Source organism: Pezoporus wallicus, unplaced genomic scaffold, assembly GCF_028554395.1.
Source record: "Pezoporus wallicus isolate ANWC-B61680 ecotype Strahan unplaced genomic scaffold, APGP_CSIRO_Pwel_v1 contig_1438, whole genome shotgun sequence".
Taxonomy (NCBI): domain Eukaryota; kingdom Metazoa; phylum Chordata; class Aves; order Psittaciformes; family Psittacidae; genus Pezoporus; species Pezoporus wallicus.
Genome location: NW_026638681.1, coordinates 1,603,854 through 1,628,090, shown reverse-complemented (window position 1 = coordinate 1,628,090; position 24,237 = coordinate 1,603,854). Strand labels below are relative to the sequence as shown.

At 37.8% G+C, this 24,237-nt stretch overlaps 1 protein-coding gene across 1 annotated transcript in view; it reads right to left on the bottom strand.

The window, feature by feature from the left end:
* CFAP47 (cilia and flagella associated protein 47) overlaps window positions 1-24,237 on the bottom strand; it is a 291,654-nt gene that overhangs the window by 134,644 nt on the left and 132,773 nt on the right. Inside the window, exons 46-50 of the mRNA XM_057411837.1 lie at window positions 23,673-23,899; window positions 16,262-16,442; window positions 6,244-6,440; window positions 4,811-4,954; window positions 3,581-3,754 (exon numbers count right to left, since the gene is read on the bottom strand). Coding sequence (XP_057267820.1) covers window positions 3,581-3,754; window positions 4,811-4,954; window positions 6,244-6,440; window positions 16,262-16,442; window positions 23,673-23,899 — 923 coding nt within the window. The remainder of the gene's footprint in view (window positions 1-3,580; window positions 3,755-4,810; window positions 4,955-6,243; window positions 6,441-16,261; window positions 16,443-23,672; window positions 23,900-24,237) is intronic.

Sequence of the window (24,237 nt, the reverse complement as noted above, 5' to 3'; positions counted from 1 at the left end):
TTTACACCTCAAAGGCAAAATTACCCAAGTATTAATTCAGCTAAATTACTTATCGCTAGGTAGTCATTGTGCGGTAAATTGTTTATGGACAAGCCTGTAAATTATTATGCTCATCAGCTACTGACACATCTTGTATCTTTCTAGATATAATCTGAGCCTTATTACTTCAGTAAATTAAATGCTCCTTTTTTTTTTTCAGAAAATATCATGTATGTTCCAGTGTGCCTATGAGAAGTTAACTTGAAAATAAATACACTCCATCAATGGAGAATGTACAGCGCAAATCAACCAACCAATTCAACGATGAAGATATTCATTAGCCAATGTCGTGGATTAAACCCGGTCAGGTAACTCGTTCACTCACTCCCCCACTTCTTTCCCTCCCCCTACTCCTGGAGGGATGGAGAGGAGAATTGAAAAGAATGCAACTCCCACGGGTTGAGATAAGAACAGTTTAGTAACTAAGGTATAACACAAATCACTACTGCTACCACCAATAATAATAATGATAAAGGAAATAACAAGGGAAGATAATACATCACCTCACCACCAGCCAACTGATAACTTGCCACCACCCCAGCCCGACCAAGCACCGACCCATACCTCCTCCAACCCTGCAGCCCCCCAGCCCTTCCGGCTAACTCCCAGTTACATCCTGGGCATGACGTGCTGCGGTATGGAATACCTCTTTGGCTAGCTTGGGTCAGGTGTCCTGTCTCTGCTTCCTCCCAGCTTCCCCTCCTCCCTGGCAGAGCATGAGGCTCACAAAGTCCTTGGCCAAACCAAAACATCATTGTTATCAGCTCTGTTCCCGAGCTGAAAGTCAAAACACTGCACTGCACCAGCTACCAAGAAGGAGAAAAATAACTGCTACTGCTGAACCCAGGACAGCCAACAAAGTTACAAAAAATCCCACCAAACCCATTTCTCAAACTATTACTTTTTGTTTTATCTTTGTTCTGTCTCCACCAAAGCTAACAAGATTTCCTCTACCTAACCATCAATTTAGCTAAAAGACAATATGGTAAAATTTCAAAGATGCTGGATTATAAAGGAGAAGGAGTTGGTCTGTCAGCAATGGCCTTCAAGAGAAACACCAACAAAGACAAAATCACCATGCAACAGGCAGCATGGAATGAACAACAAAATCAGTATCAATTCTTTTTCCTGTTGCCCTTTGTACTATACACTTCTGAGTAAATAAAGTTTATTTTGCATTTCTAACAAGGTTGTTGATTACAGTTCCCTCTTAGAGGAGGTTTTCCCCTTTCTCCAAATATCCAGACAACAGGGATCATATATTGTATTTATTAAAACTTAATTTACTAACTAACTGTTTTGGAACTAAAAGTGAGCAAATGATCTTCACTTATTAAAATAGCACAAGACTCTACATGACATCAGATGGAGAATGCTAGAAGAAATTAATATTGTTGAGGACACAGTTTTCAGACACTGGCAGGTTTTATAGTAATGCCTTTTTAAACAATTCCAGCCAACCTTGCTTCAATAACTGTTCTACAACAGCTTCCAGGTAAAATCCTAGCATAGAGAAAATACATTATTCACACTGGTTATTATATGCACACAAGCATGAAATAGCTGACCCTACTACTTCTCTCACAAAAATCCCAGAGCAAAAAGAGCACTTTAAAGTACTCTAAAGCAGTACTTTACAGAGGAAAACATAAAATTAAAGGCAAAACAAACCACCAAAACACGAATAAAGAAAAAACATCTAAACCACAGGTTTTTGTATTTAGAGAACATCCGCAAGGAGGTCAAAGTTCAACTACCCCCAGCTCACTCTGGAATAGTTGAAACTGGTGTAGTTAACAATGTTTCTGAAAAAGATATACAAATAATAATGTATTCTTTCTGAATTTTGATATTTCAATGTCTTTCACTTTAATTGTCAAAAAAATATTGAGTTTGCACTCAATGGGAAAGCAGATGGGACAGCTCTCTTTACAGCTTTCAAAAACATTCACTTCTTTCAGAGCTAAAGCTATAAACATATGAGAAACGTAAATGCACTCACATGTAAAAAGCTAAGAATGTTGAAAACAAAAATGTCAAATTTCCTGCTTTGGAATACATTTCCTACTACTTTGTTTGGCAGGCTTAATAATGAGTCAAAAACTAGGAACATGAAGCTGAACCTTTTTATAACAGGCAAAGTTTATCAAATGTAAATCCTCCTGTAATAACGAAAAAATTAGAGACTAGCAAGAGCTTAAGGAAGGATTTCACACTGCCATGAGTTCTCATTAACCAGCAGAAAAGTGCTACTGGTACGCACATGATCTCTCTTTATAAAATAAGGTGAGGCTACTCTCTATCGATATCTGTCATTTTCAGTAAAGCAGCATTTGGTGCTACTGGCTCCAAGGCAGAAACATAAGGTCACTCATTTCATGAGTCCACACTAGTTAGCTAGTCAGGTTTTACCTTCTAGCAAATGGTATTACAGCCATAGTATCTAGATGCTATCTACTCTATATTTAAATGCCATAATAGAGTCACAAATAGAGCTTTTGTTGAGTAAGGTCCAAAATGTTCTTACTCAGGAACCTTCTCTGCAGCTGAGAAAAAAAGCAGAAGTCATCTTATTTGCCCCAATGTACATTCTTCACCTGTTGACATATGACATAGGGTCCTACACATAGATAAGGAAGGTGAAGAATACTACTGAAATACTTTTACCACTTTGAAATTAAACATTGATGCAAATAAATGGTAGAAAAATCCTGCAGTTACAATAATACAACAGTATTTCTAATAAGAGAATGTGATTGTGTAAATACAGTTATAAACCAATGAAAAATAAGGATTATATTTAATAGGAAAAAAACCTTCCTGAGCAGAGAAACCAAGAAAACTCTATTTTCTAAGAATTTATCTTATATCCACTGAAGTCACAAATACCTCAGCACCTGATCCATATCTGCAGTGACCCATTGCCTTTGAACAACTCCAGTTTGTTATTTCCTCTGAAATTTCTTTCCCATCAGGAAACAAACACAGTATTCCCAACTTCCTCCAACATATGTGAAACAATAACTGGGCAAAAGACACTAACAGTAATTACTGCAATGACTGACTGTCCAGACCATAAGACCATTAGACACAGTAAGCTCATTCTGCAATCTTTCCCTTAGGAAGATTTTTTTTTTTTTCCCTTTTCCTGTAATATACTAATGTTTTATGAAGATTTCAGAAACTCTGTAATTCTCAAGCCACTTCTGATTTCAAAACTGATGGATCTGGCCACTGTTTCAAACCAGTGGAGGAGGAAGGGAGGACAGACTAGAGAATGAGCAAAGCTTTGTCTCCTTAGGAACCAGCCTTAAAAAACCAGGAAAGCTCTTTCCATGGAATATACAGTAAAATCATACACTATTTCACAGATATCCTGACTGTAAACATATACATATACTGTAAGCTATAGTTTTATATATGTCACAGATACATGAATTTTAATAGCGTATCTGCATTTAAAATAATATTTGCTACTGTAATACATAATTCAGCGGTTCTTGGACAGAAAAATAGTTGCAATATTATTGCAAAAATTTACCTTGTATATCAACTTGTGCTCGGTATAATTGGGTACCCATAAAATTTTTTGAATGACATTTTTCACTTGGCAATCCATCACAACACAGCCCTGTGACAGCGGTTTCTTCCCTATTCCCTTAAGGTTAAAGATGGTTTCAGTGCCAGCTGTGTTATTTCGCAAAATAAGCCTTCCCTATGACAAAAAAATAAGATGAAAAAAAAAAGGAATCAGCATTATAAAATTCCCCTTTGGCTGGCAAATCAACTCCATTAGTTTGTTAATCTTAAATCCAGATAACAAAGCATGCTTACAAGAAAGTGTTTCTATTGATTTTTGTAGCTCTTAAGCAAACTCTGCTGTTAAACAGAGAAGAAAACTAAATAAACAAATGTGGTGGGGTTTTTTTTAATTATGAAAATTAACAATACAAAGCCTTCATATTTCCAGATTTTCTACTTCTTGGCTTCTTCCTTGAAAACAAATATCCAAGAAAATATGTTCCCATGCATACTTATCCATCATATAAAATAGAACTTTGCTCAACCATTTCCATCTGTCCTTGAAATGTTCTTCATGATTACTTGTCATCAGAGGATTCAAGGCTCTGTGCTTTTAATAGTTTTATAACACTGGTTTCCTAAAGCACATTATATTTGGTTGGAAATGCATGCTAATATGCAGGCAAAAAAACTGTATACTGCTCCTTGCTAAAGCTGTCTTAGGTTTTGCTCGGTTCATTTTAGTATTTAAAGTAGTGATTATTGTGATGGTAAAAGCAGCTGCTAAGCAGTGTAACATGTAATAGAAATTAGTTTATGAAACAAAATAGCCGTCACATACATTCACTTGTGATGTATACATGCAATGAGAAATATTCAAGATTATTACTTTATTACTTAGGTAATTAAATATAATTTCACATATGTATTTACATTCAGATTAACAGAATGTATATTTTTATGTACAGAGTAACTTCTTTCATTAAAACGGAGGGTTTGATAGAAAAGCAGATAAAGGAAGAAATTATAAAGGGTGGCAGGGAAATCCATCATTCCTAATGTTAAGCTTTGCAAAGCTAGTTCTTTATTTTTTTTTTTACTTCAGCTAGTAGGTAATCTGTCAATTTCTGACTCTCAAATAGATCCTTAATATTAGCAACTGCCTAAACATTTTCATAAATTGGACACTGATGTAAATTTCATTGATAGAAGCATCCTTTTCAAACATTGAAACTAATTTTCTTCTTACCATTATAACACACTCAGCAACAGGTTTGAACGTCAGAGGATACAAAGCTGTTTCATGCAGACCCACATTTATTAGAGGAGGCCCATAAAACCCTTGTCCTTCCAAAATTGCTTCAAGTTTCCAGTCCTGACTGGACAAGTTACTCTGAAATCAAAGTGAAGAAGTATATTATATTACACATTTAAAGCTCTTACCATGCATTTCAGCTTTTACTTGCAGTTATCACCAAATCAGAGCACAGTACTCATTCCTCTTTACCTTCTCTTTGAAAGTCTTCCAAGCTCAGCTATCTTAATCTCAGAAACTAAAAACCACCTGTGGTCATCAGAGCTACCTCATGGCACCTCATGGCAGTGCATGACACCTGCAGTATTGCATATCTAAGGTTGGATTAATACGTAAGATTAATGCTTAATTCTTAGTTGATAAGAGGTAAACGTCCTAGTAGTTGACCACAAATGCCTGTTTGGAATGTGCCCCAGTTTTTCAAAACATTTCCATCACTGCAGTCTTCAATTCTGTAATAGCAATGACATCATCTTTGTAGGGGAAAAAGTAATTAGCTGCTATCCTCATCCTGAGGAAAAAAAAAGAAAGATGAAGAAAGGCAACAAAAAATTGTATTTGTTTGTTTTTTTTTCTCTTTTTCTTCTTCACAATATCAGGAACAACCTTACCAATTTGAAAACCAGCCTGACCCATTTCAAAACCGACAGGTCATCAGCCTTTGCTAATCTACTGTTTTAAAAGGTGGGAGAGAGGAACCATAGTTCCAATCTCAGGAAATATTATACCATTTTTATCTGTTGAAGATTCTCTACCCTTTCTCTCATAGCTTAAGCTTTTTTTTCTTTTTTTTTTTAATTCTTTTTTTCTTTTAAGTTGGAGAAGTTCTCTAAAATTTGAGCATCATTTTCTAAAGGGGATGATATTCCAGCCTACACTGTATCTTCACTACATGGTCTTACTTCTCATGTGTCAAGGATTTCATATAAAAAATAGACATGATAAAGCTATATATGATATATTGCCTATACTTGCTATATTTTAAAACTCGTATGTAATCTAGTTCTCCTATTTTGCTTCTCAATCTCTCTTTTTTTTCCATAAAGAAGACATTTATTCCCTAGATTAAACTAATTTTTCACTTTCAATGTGATAACATTATTAGTAGATTAACAGTTCTCAGGACAGAAGTGAAACATTAGAAATAAGCCCATAAAACTAACATAAAACTTTAACAATTGCCATAAACTATTTTTACAATCAAGCTTTATATAATGCCCAGTATGAACATTAAGTAATAATACTCCCGTCAGCATTTATATGCATTTGTGCATTTTACAACTGTAAATTTTAACATTACTGATCCAGAGTCTAGTTTTTTAAAATCTTAAATCTTAGTTTAGTTTCCAGTAGTAAAGTGAACTTACAATTGGAATATTCTGAATCACTGCTTGGTAAGCTGGAGTTAGAAATTCAAGCTCTGCTTCAGCATTGTCTGTATTCACTACACATTCAATCTCATAAACACGAACATCAGAGGAGGACTTCAGAAGAATCTGACAGTGGTAGCAACCGGCATACCGAGGACTGAATTTTATAGGAAGGTCAACTGTATCACTCCTATCTAAAAACAAAACCACAAAATCAGAATGTTGTAAAGCTTTTCAGAAAGACAGAATTCACAAGCAGAATCTAGAGAAAGTACTGCTTCTCAGCAGTACATGCAACAATTTAAAGCAAACGGTAGAATTTTAGGACTGTTAGCATATAACCAAATTGTTATTTTTTCTTTTAAAAAAAGGTATATATAAGCATCTAAACATTCTTTTCTATTGGTTTTAGTAGAGCACAGACAGAAGTGCCTTTAAAAGATCTATTAAATCCAATAGAAAAGTTTACTGCATATGAATTTTTGTAAAAAACAAAAAGCATACATGCTTCTGTAGAATCATGTGATGGTTTAGGTTGGAAATGACCTTAAGATCATCTAGTTCCAACCCCGTGCCATGGGCAGAGACACCTTCCAGTAGATCAGATTGTTCTAAGCCCCATCCAAGCTTGCCTTGAACACTGCCAGAGCTGGAGCATTCACAACTTCCTTGGGCAGCTTGTTTCAGCACATCACTCTCACAGTAATTAATTTCTTCCTTATATCTAACCTACGTCTCCCCTGTTTAAGTTACCCCTTGTCCTATCGCTACATTCCCTGATGAAGAGTCTCTCTCCAAGATCCCTGTAGGCCCCCTTACAGATATTGCAAGGCTGCTATGAGTTGTCCATCTAACCTCTTCTCCAGGTTGAGCAGCCCCAATTTTCTCAGTCTGTCTTCATATGGGAAGTGCTCCAGCCCCCTTGTCCTCATGGCCCTCCTCTGGACTTCCTCCAGTTTTAATATAGTAGTTAGTGTAATTTTGTCAACAATTACCATGAGACATATCAGAGACAATACAGTGTATTTAGCTAATAATAGCCCCAACAATGGCTGTAATTCTGTTTAATAATACTCATGAGTATTACTAAATTCTGTTCTATATCAAAGGGCATCCATGCACTGTGACAGTCACTTTATGTTGATTATGTTGCTGAAAAACTTATCACAACCCTTCTTAATTTTCCCCGAATTCATTAGAAGTTGAAGCTTTCTTGAGAAAGAAAGGCAAGCAGAATAGAAAAGACAAGTTTGACCAGAACAAAACATAGGAGCAGGCATACCTTATTAGAACTGTATAGTAATAAGTAAAACTTTTACCCTAGGTTATAGGGCTGCATCAAAAGAAGTGTGGCCAGAAGGTTGAGGAAGGTGATCCTCCCCCTCTACTCAGCTCTCCTGAGGCCCCATCTGGAGTACTGTGTTCAGCTCTGGGGTCCCCAACACAAGAGGGACATGGACCAGAGTCCAGAGGAGAACCAGAAAGATGATCAGAGGGCTGGAGCCCCTCTTCTGTGAAGACAGTCTGAGAGAGTTGGGCTTGTTCACCCTGGACAAAAGAAGGCTCAGAGGGGACCTTAGAGAGTCTTCCAGTACCTAAAAGGGGCCTAAAGGAAATCTGGAGAGGGACTTTTTACAAGGGCAGGTAGTAACAGGACAAAGGGGAATGGTTTTAAAGTGAAAGAGAGTAGATTTAGATATTTGGAATGAATCCTGTATTGTGAGGGTGGTGAGGCACTGGAACAGGCTGTCCAGAGAAGTGGATGCCCCATCCCTGGAAGTGTTCAAGGCCAGGCTGGATGGGGCTTTGAGCAACCTGATTTAATGGAAGGTATCTCTGCCTATGGCAGTGCGGTTGGAACTAGGTGATCTTTAAGGTTCCTTCCAACCCAAACCATTCTATGATCTATGATTTTACAGTTTAATATTAACAGGCTTATGGCCCTTTTAATTTGCACTGGCAGCCACTCCTTGTGTTTGTAGTTTTACTCAACACACCACAATATCTCCATTATCTTTAATGTTATAGCTTACTTTTTTCATTAACCCCAAAAGGAATGACTCTCTGACTAGTAAGGGCTTACAGAAGGGGGTGGGAGAAAGACAGGAAAACAAAGGGATAGAATCCATTAGCTAAAACCAAGTGTGACTTGTACTGGTTTTGTTCTGGAAACACACACATTTAGAGATAGATGAGCCTAGACAGTCAAAGAATTTCTGTGGATGTTTTATCCAAGGAAAGCAGCCACTTGTTATTCTGGTGAAGCATGATCTGGTTTTGGATGCTACTTCTCTGTTGCTTACTTTAATAAGCCATTATTTTAATACCACTTCAAATTTTAGCCTTTACAATCTTTAATACCATACCACTAAGAAAAAGGCAATTTATTTCAATGTTAATTATACCTAACACAAGTTTCTAAATGCTCATTCCGTTATCCTTTGGTTTATAAAGTACTAAAGTTTTACTGGCAATTACCCTTCTCCAGAGCTACATAGAGGGACTGAATTATCTCCCAAGCTATTTCTTATGATTCAGACACCCTAAAGCTCTTAAGGATCCTATTTGAGACAATGGTGAACAATCACTGTGCTACCTGATGTGGTGATCTTACATACCAAAATATTTATGTAGCAAAGAATTACAGAATACATTCTGCATATTATCAAGACCTTTAAGACGATGGGAGTATTTCAAGGTGTGTTTCAAAGCACAGATGAGATCAAAGGGTCCCTAACAATCTCACTATGAAACAGAGTTGGGCTGAGGATTTGACTGTGTCCTTAGGCATTCTGCTGTTTTTCTAGTACTGGAAAAGTTCTGTGGTTTGTTTTTCACATTTTGTTTCAGAATTTCCATAAACTTCTTACAGACACCAGACCCTTCACTTCTTTCCAAGAAGAAGACCTCACCATAGGCAGTGTAGTAGCAAATGCCAATTGGTGTATTGATAAGGAATGGTGAGGAAATGCTGCATGCTCTCTACGTTTCTGCCGAGTTCATGCAGATGGAACCCAAACCCCTTTCCTTTCACCTTTGGAACCCCCACAGTCAAATGACTGTATATGGTATAAAAGACTTTACTGATACAGTCTGAAGATACAGATTAATTTACAGGGACACCTCACAGCAATACCCAGGGGGTGGCCACCACAGGCAGGGACATCTCCCTGGGCCTCCTAGGCACAGGCACTGCCTCAGGGCCGCCTTTCCCCAAGGGATGCTGGGTGAAGGGGCAGCAGCAGCAGGGCTGCAGTGGGCAGGGCTGCAGGAGCCCCATCACCCCTGTGTCACAGTGCCAGCACCCGGCCATGCAGCATCACAATGCTCTGGGGCAGTATGAGTCCAGTGCCCTCCTCTGTCCCACTGCCAGAGTGCCTGGTGCTGCCACCAGGACAGAGCTGGAAGCCTGAGGGCATCCCAGAGAAAGTCCCTGGGGCACAGGGGGGAATTCCTGGGAGGGAGTTGATGGAGGGAGCCCTTGAAGCTGCACAAAGCTGCAGGAGATTGTGTGCTGCAGTTCCAGCTCCTGGAGGGGCCACGCTCAAAGTTCATCGAATGGATGGAAATCCTGCTTCACTGGTTGGGGAGCTGGCTGTCCTCATCTCCTGGGCACCGGGGAACTGCTTGCATGAGGGGTTAAGGGAAGGAACACCTGGAGCTGCATGAAGCTACAGGAGGTTCTGTGCTGCAGTTCCAGCTCCTGGAGGGGCCATGCTCAAAGCATCATCGAGGGATCCTGCTTCAGTTGTCAGGGAGCTCGCCGTCCTCACCTCCTGGGGAGAGAGTGGCAGTAGCCAGAAGAAAAAGGATGCACAGGTGGCTCAGTGCCCTCCCCCAGGGCTCTGGAGCTCCCACTGCTAGGCACATGAAGGATTCGTGCTCCGAGGATTCATCAGGCCAATGGCATTTTGCTGTTGGTGGAAGCCCCTGAGATGGCTTCAGGTAGAAGCAGAAAAAGCAGTGCCAGTGTCCCCTTGTCCCCTTAGAGGCGTAACCAGCGTGTGGAGCGGGAGCAGGTCTTGCTCACATGCTCAAGGAGAAGCCGATCGCCAGCACTGGGGTCAGGAAGGAATTTCCCCCCGGGGCAGATTGGCACCGGTCCCCAGGGGTTTTTTGCCTTCCTCTGAGCACTGAGCATGACCACTTGTCAGGGCTCCTCGGTCCATTCCAGCTGCGTTATTGCCTGGTGTTCATGCTCCATGAAGGTGGCCCCTCGTGTCCTGCAGCCGAGGGGGGGAGGGCTTTTTGCCCCCCAGGCTGGACTAGCAAGCGTGCCTGGGTTTTTTTGCCTTCCTCTGCAGCCGAGCACAGCCCCTTCATGGGGCTCCTTTGGGTCATGGTGTCCCAAAGGCAGCTGCTCGTGCTCCACGCAGGTGGCCCTCGTGCCTCGCATCCAGGGGGAGGCAGCCTTCTGTCCTCTGGAGTACTGAGCACCACCCCAAGTCAGGTCTTCCATGGCCCTTGCTGGCCGGGTTCTTCTTCCACCACTCTCGCACCATCACGGCACCACTCCTGCCCTGGCTTCCCTTTGTCAGGCTGCAAGGGAGGGTTCTTTCAGCTAAAGTGAAGGGTCTAAACTAAACCAGACTCAAATTAACTAAGCTAAACTAAACCAAATAACTACTTAGAAATAAATAAAATACTCTTTCTACCCCTAACCGTTCTGATTTGTGTCTTTGAAAGTGCTTTTGGTGCGAAATTCCCCTGGCATTTCAGGTAAATAAGGATCTCCTCATTGTACAACTCCTTGTGAGTGCAGGGAATGGAATGGAATGGAATGAAATGGAATGGAATGGAATAGAACAGGAGAGAATGGAATGGAACTGAACAGAATACAACAGAAAGCTATGCTACGTTATGCATACAGAATCAGAATAGTTAGGGTTGGAAAGGACCTTAAGATCATCTGGTTCCAACCCCCCTGGCATGGGCAGGGACACCTCACACTTAACCATCTCACCCAAGGCTCTGTCCAACCTGGCCTTGAACATCACCAGGGATGGAGCATTTACAACCTCCCCGGGCAATGCATTCCAGTGCCTCACCACCCTCACAGGAAAGAACTTCCTCCATATATCCCACCTAAACTTCCCCTGTTTAAATTTTAACCGGTTACCCCTTCTCCTATCTCTACAGTTCCTAATGAAGAGTCCCTTCCCAGCATCCCTATAGGCCCCCTTCAGATACTGGAAGGCTGCTGTGAGGACTCCATGCAGCCTTCTCTTCTCCAGGCTGAACAGCCCCACTTTCTCAGCCCATCTTCATACAGGAGGTGCTCCAGTCCCCTGATCATCCTTGTGGCCCTCCTCTGGACTTGTTCCAACAGTTCTATGTCCTTTTTATGTTGAGGACACCAGAACTGCACACAATACTCCAAGTGAGGTCTCACGAGAGCAGAGTAGAGGGTCAGGATCACCTCCTTTGACCTGCTGGTCATGCTCCTTTTGATGTAGCCCAGGATACAGATGGCTTTCTGGGCTGCGAGTACACAATGAAGCAGGTTCATGTCAAGTTTCTCCTCAACCAACACCCCGGAGTCCTTCTCCACAGGGCTGCTCTGAATCTCTTCTCTGCCCAGCCCCATCATAGAAGGCACCAAGTTGGTCAGGCAGGATTTCCCCTTAGTGAAGCCATGCTGGCTGTCACCAAGCACCTTGTTGATTTTCATGTGCCTTAGCATGCCTTCCAGGAGAATCTGCTCCAAGATTTTGCCAGGCACAGAGGTGAGACTGATTGTTTTGTAGTTCCCTTGGTCATCCATTTTCCCCTTCTTGAAAATGGGGGTTATATTTCCCTTTTTCCAGTCGTCGGGAACTTCACCTGACTGCCATGATTTTTCAAATGTGATGGACAGTGGCTTAGCAACTTCATTTGCCAGCTCCTTCAGGACCCACGGATGGATTTCATCAGGTCCCATGGACTTGTGCACATTCAGGTTCTTAAGATTGTCTTGAACCAGATCCTCTCCTAGCTCCATGTTCTTCTTACATGATACTTCACTGAGGGTTTTAAAACTACTCTACAGAATTGAGACACTTGTGTTTCATGAGCATTGCAGGGAAAACCTGCTCCGTCCAGAGAGTTTAAACCAAATTGGGATCAAAACACTTTGTTGAGCTTTTGAGAATGTGTAATTAGGCAGCAGTCAGTGGAGGGTTGCATTCAAGTAGTAATACAAGAGGTAAACCCCCAAACTAGACACATGCATGTTAACAAACTATTCTACAGAACTGAGTCACTGTCCTGGTTTCAGCAGTAGCAGTCATTTTTCTCCGTCTTAGTAGTTGGTACAGTGCTGTGGTTTTAACTTTTGGCGTGGGAACAGTGCTGATAATACCAATGTTTTTATTTGTTGCTCAGCAATGTTTACTCTGACCAAGGACTTCCTGAGTCTCCTGCTCTTCCAGGGAGGAGGGAAAGCCAGGAAGAAGCAGAGACAGGACACCTGACCCAAACTAACCAAAGAGGTATTCCATACCACAGCATGTCATGCCCACTATATAAACTGGGGGCAGTTACCCAAAAGCCTAGATCACTGCTCGGGTCGGGCTGGGTATCGGTCAGCGGGTGGTGAGCGGTTGTATTCTCTCCCCTTGTTACTTCCCTTATTGTTATTATTATTGGTGGTAGCAGCAGTGGTTTTGTGTTATACCTTAGTTACGGGTCTGTTCTTATCTCAAGCCGTGGGAGTTACATTCTTTCGATTCTCCTCCACATCCCTCCGGGAGCTGGGGGAGGAAGTGGGGAATGAGCGAGTGGCTGCGTGGTTCTGGGTTGCTGGCTAAGCTTAAACCATGCGCAAAACAAGACTCTTAACTAGCATGCAAACTCTGTTCCACATGTATTATGTTTGGTTATACTAAAATACGTAGTTTATAACTATCTAGCATTTCCAAGTAACTATTTTTTCACAAAATCTGGGTCACTGTTACCTCTACATACACTTTATATAATCTTCCATATTACTAATGGAAAGTACTTGACACTGTCCAGCAAGTACTGGTTCCTGAGGGCACACTTTCTGATGACTCTGCAGTAACAAATTAACAAAATTTGCTAACTTTTCAAAACAGCCAATGCATTATTTTATTTCTATAAGAGTATATGGTTTGGGTTTGAAGCAGGATGTCATATCAGAAGTAAACATGTTGTGTTCTTTTTCTGTATTAAGATCTGAAATACTGCCAAAAATGTAATAAGGTTATTTAACAAGATCCATTTTATAGGAAAATGTGTTGAATGGCATTGATTTTTATCTTCTAATTCCCTTTTGGCAGAGGTCTTAAAATATTGGCTAGACAATTTTCCTGCTACTGCAGACTAAAATTCTGATCCAGGGATTGATTTTAGATAGCTTCGTTCCACCTTTGTTTTTCTTCATAAATCTAAGCACTCTGTCATTTCTTCAGAGGAGCAACTATTCCCACCCTAAGTAAAGCTACCACCATGGTTAAAATACTGCTTTTTCTTTCGATAATAAAGTTAAAATTTTCAGATGAGACCAATGTTTTGCCTCCATCTACAGGAACACCACCTGGGGACTTATGTCACAATATTAGATTTTCTAAGAGCCTGTAAATATTCCTTTTTCCTCATTAGCACAATAAATTCACTGAATCAGCGGGGACTGTCTCTGTGCTGAACACATCTTTGCTTTCGTGCTTTCAGATGCTTTTCTCAGCTTTTCTTATTAGCTAATCTTTAACTCACCACCTCTTTGAATTCACTACCAAAGGCCATTTAGTTTTTTGCATCATCTTGACTTTTCTGTTCCCTCATGTAACTATTTAAGTGTCTTAGTAAGAAAAAATAAGTATCAAAAAGATTGTGTTCACTGTAGAATGATTTCGTTTCTGAGTTTCCAGTGCTTACTTCTCTCTTTCAGATACTTTTATAATTCCCTTTGCTGGATAAAGAAGCAGTGTGAGCCAGCACTAAAACACTTCCTCACTATAATGTGGTTTTGTCACTACATTTTAGTAATTAATATTCTAAAAATTTCAGATAAGTTTATTCACATTCCAACTTTAAAAATAATTTTAGAGGTTGCTAAGCAACAGTGACCTGCCATATGGCCAGTTAACAATTTTTGTTCCGAGATCACTTATGTCTTTCTCAGATTTGCATCTACAGATTTTGCTCTCTCCCCCACCTGGTATTTCCCTCTTCTACAGAGCAATCCAAAGAATCCCCTGTGTAATTATGACTGGGTTTAGTTCACTTCTAAATTAATTATTACAAAAAAGCAATTACTTTTTAACTTGATAACAAAACAATTTTAAGTAGGATTTAAATATCTTGTCACTCAAGAAATGTTTCAGCTATCGACTTGTGTTACATCTGTTCTACAGCTTCTACTGACTGCTAGGCCTGTAGTCACTCATCAGGCTAGTCTTGCTTCTAATACTGCAGTAACTTTTTCATCTTTCTAAAAACATGCCTAGTGACACCTTAAAATGTTTTACAGCACAGATACTCTAATCAAGTAGAATGAATCTGTAGCAAAAAGAATTGCCAGAAATAAGAGATTCCTTATTTTTATTCCAGAAAAGAAACAAAAAACACAAGGGATACACCGATTCTGAAGACAAACATGCACCATGAAAGCACATGACTGGTTCCAGTGACAGTTAGAGAAATGGATGGGGCTTTGAGCAACCTGGTCTAGTGAAAGGGAAGTTAGAGCTAGATGATCCCTTCTAACACCTAACCATTTTATGATTCTATGAAGTGAACTGCAGAAAGATACAGAAGGACTCTACTGATCAAGAAGTGATGAAATGAAAGTATGGATGGACTGACTAGAATTCAAGACTATTAAATTTGCCAAGAAAATTGCTACTTATATTTTAAGTACAAACCTCCAAATTATTTGTGTCATCCAGTACCTGTGGAACATTACATTAGCTGTGATATAATCATGTACAGATACCTTAGCAGGTAAATATTAACACAAATTTTATCATAGAATCATACAGGTTAGAAAAAAGCCTTAAGATCATTGAGTCCAACTGTCAACCTAGCACTGCCGAGACCACTACTAAATCATATCCCTAAGCATCACATCTATATGTCTTTTAAATACATCCAGGGATGCTGACTCCACCATTTCCCTGGGCAGCCTGTTCCAATGCTTGCCAACCCTGTTGGTAAATAATTTTTTCCTGATATTCAATCTAAACTTCCCCTGATGTAACTTGAGGCCATTTACTCATCCTATTGCTTGTTACTTGGCAGAAGAGAGCAACATGCAGCTCACTACAACCTCTTTTCAGGTAGTTGGAGAGACTAATAAAGTCCCCCCAAGCCTCCTTTTCTCCAGGCTAAACCACCCCAGCTGTCTCAGCTGCTCATTTTTTTAAGAAATGCAACCTAGAGGGTTTTATAAGTTTAAATTAAGATTTTAACAATATATATATAATCAACCAGCAAAGAAGGGATCAAGCCAAGAAAAAAAGAAAGCAATTAATATTTCAGAATCAAATTTAAGATACTAGAAAAATCTGAGGCAACAGAGACTGACTAAAGTTGACAAGATCAATCTGAAGGCTAGCGTACAACTTTTCATTGACAAGGGACACAGAGAACACAGCATACAATCAGCTGACACCTCCCTCTGGCTGACTAAGGAGAAGCAAACAAGAAACAACATGCAGTATAAATGGTGCAATTTGAGCACAGATCACTGCTGGATGAGAAAAGGATGTGAGAAATGAGCACAAATTTAAGATAGCTTGGATAAACAAACCAAATTAATTGATCTTATAGAGCAAGTCTCCTGTGGTTATGTGCCTTTGAGAAAACCAGGAGCAAGTAAAAAGCGCTATTTTGAGCTAATAAAAGAGAACTGAGGTAATGATGACAAAGACAAGGTTGAGGATTTGATAAATAGTAGAATGGAGAGAAAGATAATTTTCTGATTCTATTCAGGAAAACCTTCATAACACAGATTATTTTAGTGAAAAGAAAAAAAAACAACCCACAAATTCATCATATATAAGACTATTCTTACCTGTTTTCTGAGGTGAAAGGTCTTTTCCTGATAGAACTTTCAAATTAACTCTGCCCGATCCCAATACTGGAATAGAGAGCTTCTTAGGAACCTCAAAGAATTCTTGCATACTCACTTCTACACTGTAATCCACATACTTCAGCTCTGGCGGGAGTTTATGAGGTTTCAGGAGTGCATGTCTCTGAAGTGAAGGAATAATGTATACTTATGAACAATCATCTCATAATAATTTCAGATTAAGACATCTAAAATTATACAGGTCTAAATATGTAATTCTAAAGCTATATTGGTAATTTGGCAAGTTACATAGAAATTGTTGAAAGATCCTTCTAAATAAAGACTGTCTTGTATAGTTTTGCTAGACATCATGTGTCTGAAACATTCGTTTAAGAAAAATGGAGTTTGAAATTTACAGCAAAACCATTCCTATCCAGAAACCACTGTGCAGTCCCTTAAAGTATTCAGGAAAGACAAGAAAAGGGGAGAATAAAGATGAAAAGAAAACACATTTTGTATCAGATGTAGACAGATTTTTCCTCTTTTACTTTATAAAAGTTTCTGGATAATAAAACACATGAAAACGAAAAATTATTTTTCTGGGTTTGAAGGATAATTATATAGTTAGCTGAGCTAACTTTGCTACTTTGAAATTCACAACACATTTTAGAAATCAAAGCATTTATAATTAATTTTAGGGATAAATAACCCCCCCCTTTGGTAAAAAGCATTTCTAATCAACAGTAAAACACCTATTAGTAAAGGATTAGCACAGTAAAGACAAGCTGAAAATTATAGAATCATAGAATAGTTAGGATTGAAGGGACCTTAAGATCATCTGCTTCCAAACCCCTTGCCATGGGCAGGGACATCTCACACTAAACCATGTCACACAAGTCATCTAAACATCCTAATGAACTAAATTTGACTCCTGTAAGATAGCATTACAGAAATAATGCAACGGTTTAATACCCTACTTGCTGAAAATTGCCATTTTCAATCAAATAACACAATATAATTTGAATGTTCAAGATTAACTGTAAGTTGAACAAATTTAAAATCTGAAACTAGTTGCATCTTTTTTATAGAAAAGTCTTTGGAACAAATGACTGCTGTGAATTATCTTGAAGCAAATCTAGGGAGAAGATAATTACAGAAAAGTTTAGTTTGTGCTAAGAAAACTGGTTTATTCTATTTGTTTAAAATAGTGTCAGGACAACAGGTATCACGGTAGGTATTAGAATGGGGCAAGGAATGGAGATCCATTCTGGGAATTCAAAAAGACAATTTAAAATGAAAGTGGATTGTTCTTAAGGACTACTATTAAGGGTAATATGGTCAAATCAACTGGGCTGGAGTTCTGATTTGGGTTGGTGGCTTGTCTATTGTTCGGTTGGTTTGGGTTTTTTTCTTTTTTAATACAAAACTCACATTCCCTTTCCAGTTTTATAAAGCAGACCCACACTCTGCATTGCTTTTTTTTGGCCATTAATCTATCCATCAAAAATGTCAACATGGCTTTAAATACAAAGTACATTTGGAATTTAGGAATCTGTAAAAACAAATAATTATTTATGATTCTTGTTCTATAAAGAACTGGACACATGTATGTGACTGAAAAAAGTACTCATTGAAATGAAACATTAAATAAGGGTTTTTTTACTGTATATGCACCACTTGTGTAGTGCAAATATAATCTACAGAAGGAACAAGAAGATTTGTTATGTGAGTTGAAAACCTGGACTCACTGTTGAATGATTTCTATCATGCAAGACTGGAAGTTCACTGATAGTGCTTGCTCATACACACACATAAGATAAATTAAAAAAAAAAAATCAATACATCAAGTCAGTTGCTATATTAATAGCAAGTTCCATTTCTCTCTGATAGGACTGAAATGACAGAAGACTTTGCAGTGGGAAAAAGATACTTCATTTTCACTTGTATTGGGAAGCTTCAAACCTAAAGAATTACATGTATTTATCAGTTTAAATTTGATTTAGACCTTCTGTATATTCAAATACAAATTTGTACCTACACATGGTTTTGGTAATTAGATTATTTTCCAACACTGAAATAAAAATCCAACATGATTTAAAAGTTTTGGTAAATTTTAATTGACAAAATGATTGTAAGATGACCTTTGGTGGAGCACTGAACACTTCAATTATAATTATCTTGAAGATATATCTTATGATCTAAAAAATAACTGAAGTACTTATTTTAAGATCCTTGTTTATGCTATCTCATTTTTAAAGATATGTTAAGAAAAAAGACAGCTGGTTAGTATTACATAGTCTATGAAAATATCAAATATTTCCTGGTACATTGTCAAAGAGTAAATGAGGAAAACATTTTTAATGAAAAACCTAGATCTTTTTGAAAGGGAAAAAAAATGCTACAAACACACACAAGACTAAAATATGTTGCCTCAAAGGGCAACATTTCCAAGAAAAGAGAAAATGTCCAACATAATTCAGATAAATGTTGCAACTGCTATATTTTTTAATATTTTTCATGGCAGTAAGTTAGATCAAATTTAATATTTATTCATTCTTATTATCAATTACAGATCTAAGGCTGCTGTGCTACAATAAGACATATTCCAACACATACTTCATCAATGTAATGGTTCATGGCATTCCATGTGGGGAAGTGCTACTACCAGTTAACAACAGTATTTGTACTCACTTCCCAGGATTAATTTCTTTTTAGAATAATTTTTCAAAAAAGGACTGGAGAGTATATAAAGCATCAGAATTAAACTTGGTATTTTTCAAGGAACAATTGATTTTCTAAGGTATTTTCTTAGAACTACCACCTGCACTTTCTATGTGTAAAGTATGGCAGATTCTATTACAGAATGCAGAAGAACCTTACTCTTTCCCTGCAGATCCCTTCCAGATCCTAATTTAGCCCCATTACTTCCTTTCAGGAATTAACTTCTAAAACCGTTCCTCATGAATAAAATAATTTCATTATGTCAATCTCTCTGAATCCCTGTGATAAACCATGTTTGACATTTCCCTTAATCCCATATCAAAAGATAAGCGATGCAATATAAAAGACATTGGTTCCACTTATAAACTCAATAAATTGAAATCTGACCCCAGAACCTTTTGTGAAAAGTTCATTCCAATTCAAATATATCTAATGTAACTTTGTAACTTTTTAATTACAGTATCTTCTCTCTTCAAGGACACTATGATTTTTTCTAAAATTTAAAAAAGCAAACTGTCCAAACTTAACTTACAATTTTTCCATAATCACATAGAAGACCACAAAATCCTTGAAACATGGGTGTCTATGAAGAGCAGACTTTGAAGATCAGAGCTGGACAGATGTGGGATGAGATTCTGTCACATCAGCCAAGCAGCAGAAGCCACAGCTTTGAGTGCACAAGGTCTCTGCTCATCTTCCATTGATCAAAGACAATTAGTACCACCACGATTTACTAAAATAAAATATTCAGTGCTGCTTAGTCCTATGGACAGCAGGACAGAAAGAAAATGCACAATGTCCTAACATCTAGAATATGGCTGTGGGCACAGAGATCTGCTGTCCATGATAAGCCATGGATTTGAAGGAAGGCAAAATAGAGCCTAAATACTTTTTACAGTTTAACTATGAGGACACATCTGGACACAGAGGCAAGTGCAAGCTTTACTTTTGTGATTCTGCAGAACAGGACTTCTCTCCCTTCCCCAATGCAATGTGTAATTATACAAGGAGGTTACTAGCATCTCTGACTATGAAGAAAGAGCCTTGTATCTAGAAACTGGGTTTAATTTATTCATCAATTTATGATGAAGGAAAATGAGGCATGTTATTTTGAATTTCACTTCACTAACTGCAACTCCCCCTGCATACCCATGTGAATTCTCATTATTCTGTTATTTCCTTCCTTCTTTTAATCACTTTCCTCTATTTACTACCATTAGCAACTTCAATCTAAACAAGTTATGTTCTTCTTCCACATTCTCTCCCCTTTCTTACCATGTTTTTCTTCCCTTGTTATCTGTTTGCCTAAACTTTCCACCTACAGCTTTCTCTTATTAATCATTTAAAATGTATTTTGTAATTATTCACAAAAATGCCAGTCCCAACCTTAACAGTGGCAGAGTTCCATCCTATATTCTTTTTACTACTACTAAAAATGTTTTAGTTGGAATTAAATTAATGAAATACTCAAGAGGTAAGAAATTCCCACAATTGTATACTTAAAAATAAAACTCAGGACTAATAAAAAATTCACAGCCATAAATGGGCATGCACCCAGGATATTATTTAGTGTCTGGGTTTTTTTGCCTTGTATATATTTACTAATAGAATTAAGAAGCACGAGGTTAGTGATTTTAATTTCTGATTTTCCTTTAAATATCAAGATATGCATCTTTAGATTCCAATTGCTTTAGCATCCTTGCTTCCTATCTCTTCACTACTCAGCTTCTCTAACTGGTTTATTTTTTGATGCTATTTGTTTTCAAATATTTTTTAGATTATACCAAAGTTAAAACACACCAAAAAAAAAAATCCTGTAACAAATTCTTTGGATTGTTTTGGTAGTACTGGTTATTTTGGGGAGACAGGAAAGGAGATGGCAGATTAAGTACTTAACGTTGCTGCTAGTGAGTCCTTCAGTGCCCAAGATTTTAAAATAAACTATTAAATTTCTCTTTGCAGCAGAACTGTTTAATGAGCTGATTTTAACCTAGCTAAATAAGTAAAAGAGAGATATAAAGATTTAGCTAATATTCCTGCACCTTTCCATTGAATGACCACTTCCAAGTTCCTCCGACTTAACTGTCCCTGTAGTCTGATTGCACACAGTAGTAACACCTCTTAGCACAAAACACAAACAGGAGAAACAAGATGTGCACAGCAACTTTTACGGGAAAGAGATAAGAAACTCTTATTTTTTTTAGTAATTCTATTAAAATTAGAATATAAATATAATATTAGAATATTAAAAAGAATAATTTTATGAGAAAGATATAAGAAATCTTTTTTTTTTAGTAACTCTACTTATTAAAAAGAATCAAAATAGCTATTTTTTCTTGCAGCAAGAAAAAGAAGCAGTAAAAAAACACAACAAAAATAGCTAGGACTTTCAACCATACATATAGATGGGTCAAGTAAAACCATATAGAAAATGTTACTGAATATATAGTTTGACTAAAAAAATATAGCCTACCTTTACTTCTGTTTTCTATGTGATTGAAGTAAACATGAGTAAAATGTACAGTTTAATAGGAATGGAAAGCATGCAATCATTTAGTTATTCCATGGATTGACAGGCGAATAAATGAAGCAAGCTGAAACAATTTTTCCTTCTGTCCATCCATTATATAACACAATTAGGTCTTCAAGAAGTGAGTAGAAAGGTGGAATAGAAATCAAAGAGTAACAAAGAGAGATACTGAGATGCTGGAGAGGGTCCAGAAAAGGGCAATGAAGCTGGTGAAGGGCCTGGAACACAAGTTTGATGAGGAACAGCTGAGGGAACTGGGGTTGTTTAGTCTTGAGAAGAGAAGGCTTGGGGGGGGGACGGACACGACCCTATCACTCTCTGTAACTGCCTGAAAGGAGGTATTGGAACAGGCTTCCCAGGTCAGTGGTGGAATCGCCATCCCTGAAAGTAGTCCAAAAAAGTACAGATGAGGCCCTTAGTGAAATGGCTTAGTGACAGACTTTGCAGTCATGAGATAATGGTTGGACTTGATGATCTTGAAGGTATTTACTAATTTAGTTGATTCTATGATTCTGTATGTTCCAAAGGATTTCATGAGCCTAAACAATTCACAAAACCACAGGATATGGATGGGATTTTTTTTTAATTTTTTTTTTTTAAGGGAGGGGAGGTCAATTAAGCAATGAACCTAAATCCATAATTTAGCTCCAAATTTAAATATAGAATACCAGCCCCCTTCAAAAACTTTCTTCAATTAATACCACCAGAATTTCCATACTGTCACTTTTATACAGACAGTAAGTAAGAATTTATCACAAAAGTTGTTAGGAAAACTTTTCAGGATTTAATGTGCTTAGGGATTTGCCATACTGACATTTTTAATGTGTTTTTTCTAGATCAGTATACAGAAAACTTCTCCATTTTATTTTTCATAAGCAATTATAAGACTTTCTGTACATGGCGCAAAATACTTTTTTCTGCATACTAATTTCATTTCTCACATGATAATTTATTCAGTGTCAGTATCCATCATAATGTATTTTATATCTAATCTAATTGTCCTCTACTCTTCTATGATACAGGCAACTTTAGAACTTGTGCTAGAGTTTAGCGTACCTAGCAGTACAAAAAGTGTTGCTATTATGTTCTGCCTTGATTACATTCACAGTTTCAGAGCGGTGAAGTCTTTCATTAAGTATTTGCTAAGTGACTGTGATATTAAGGGACTTCAATTATGCTTATAAAAATGTTCTCACAGCAGTGGATTAGCTATAATCCAAAAGGAAACTATTTGCATCCAGATTACATGGTTACAATTCTCTTCCTGATACAAACATACAATAGATAAAATCTACTCTGTCATTTTTCCTCACTTAATTTGTTTTGTATTAGTTTTTTGAGCTTATCTGTAAATAAAAGGCATATATTTCGCAACATCAAGACATGAGGGAAACTTCCTCTTAGTACTGGGAACCCATACTTAGGAAGCAGTCTAACTGGAAATCTGGAATAACACAGCTGCTCAGCGATCTAGCTGCAGCCAGGTAACATCACGTTCACAAGGGAAATTAAAGCCTAGAGTGTGGTTATTATCCATAGAAGGTGGCACTTGAATTCTACATGAGAAAAAAGCTTTCTCATTTGGCAATATTGCTATTATAAATTTATTCACAAGTACTAATTGAATGTTTAACAGACCACCTTGGGAAGTTTTTTGTTTCTGAATATTGAAATCTTGGGAAAATAGCTCTAGGTTGGAATGATGTTTAAGTAGGAAGCTATAGCTTATAAAGAAGATCTGTGGTTTTCCCAAACCATTTTGTATGGATTGCAAGACATGAAAAAGTCTTTCCTTCTCCTCGATTTTTTTCACAAAGCTTATTCTTTAAAGAGAAATCCTGTTTGAGAATTTTCATTTCTTACAAAAAATGTGCATAAGGAAGGATACTAATACAGATACCTATTACGTAGAGTATGAAATATAGTAAAATGTTAAGGCTCTTTTTATCTGCAGCCAAGATTTCTTAAAGGAAGTATTTAATAGTGGAGAAAGCAGCTTCAGAATGAACATGTAAAATATTGCAGTGTCTGAGGGAAATTGGGATTACAGTCAGAATGTGTGAACAAAACCCATAACTTCACAGTTTCCTGAAACTTAAAAAACACAGGCAAACAAACCAAGAGCCATTAATAATTGGAGTAACAGAGTACTGTGTTTCTCACCTCTACTCTGGACAGCCCTAACAATGCAGTTGCAACTTTAACACTACTGCTCTGCAGAGTGCCTGTGATCTTTCTTCTTTCATATTCAATAGTTGACATCTGCTGTTGTGCAGCAATAGCCAGAGCCCTTTCTCTTGAGTCATTGATCACTGGAACCTTCAGATTTTCTTCAAGAATCTGATCAAGACTACATTTCAAATATAAAACTGGCTCTACTGAACTTGGACCTGTTAAATAAAAAAAAAAAAAAAAAGAAACAAAACTCCCACATTTGTCAACCAGTAGCATAACTGCATGGAGCATTTAAAATCTCTAATCTCCAAAGAAATGCCAGAATACAAAATTGCCTTGATGTTTAGTGTTATCGCTCTAGTACACGCTATTTACTGCAGTAACACTTTTTTTTTAATTCTTAATCATTATGGGGAAATAAAAATTAACATAGACTGAAATACAAACCACAAGTTGCTTAGGTAACAAGAAAACCCAGCCTTTAGTGTCACTACTATTATGACAATAATGAAAGTTTAAAAAGTCTTTCTGACACCTACACGACACACCCACT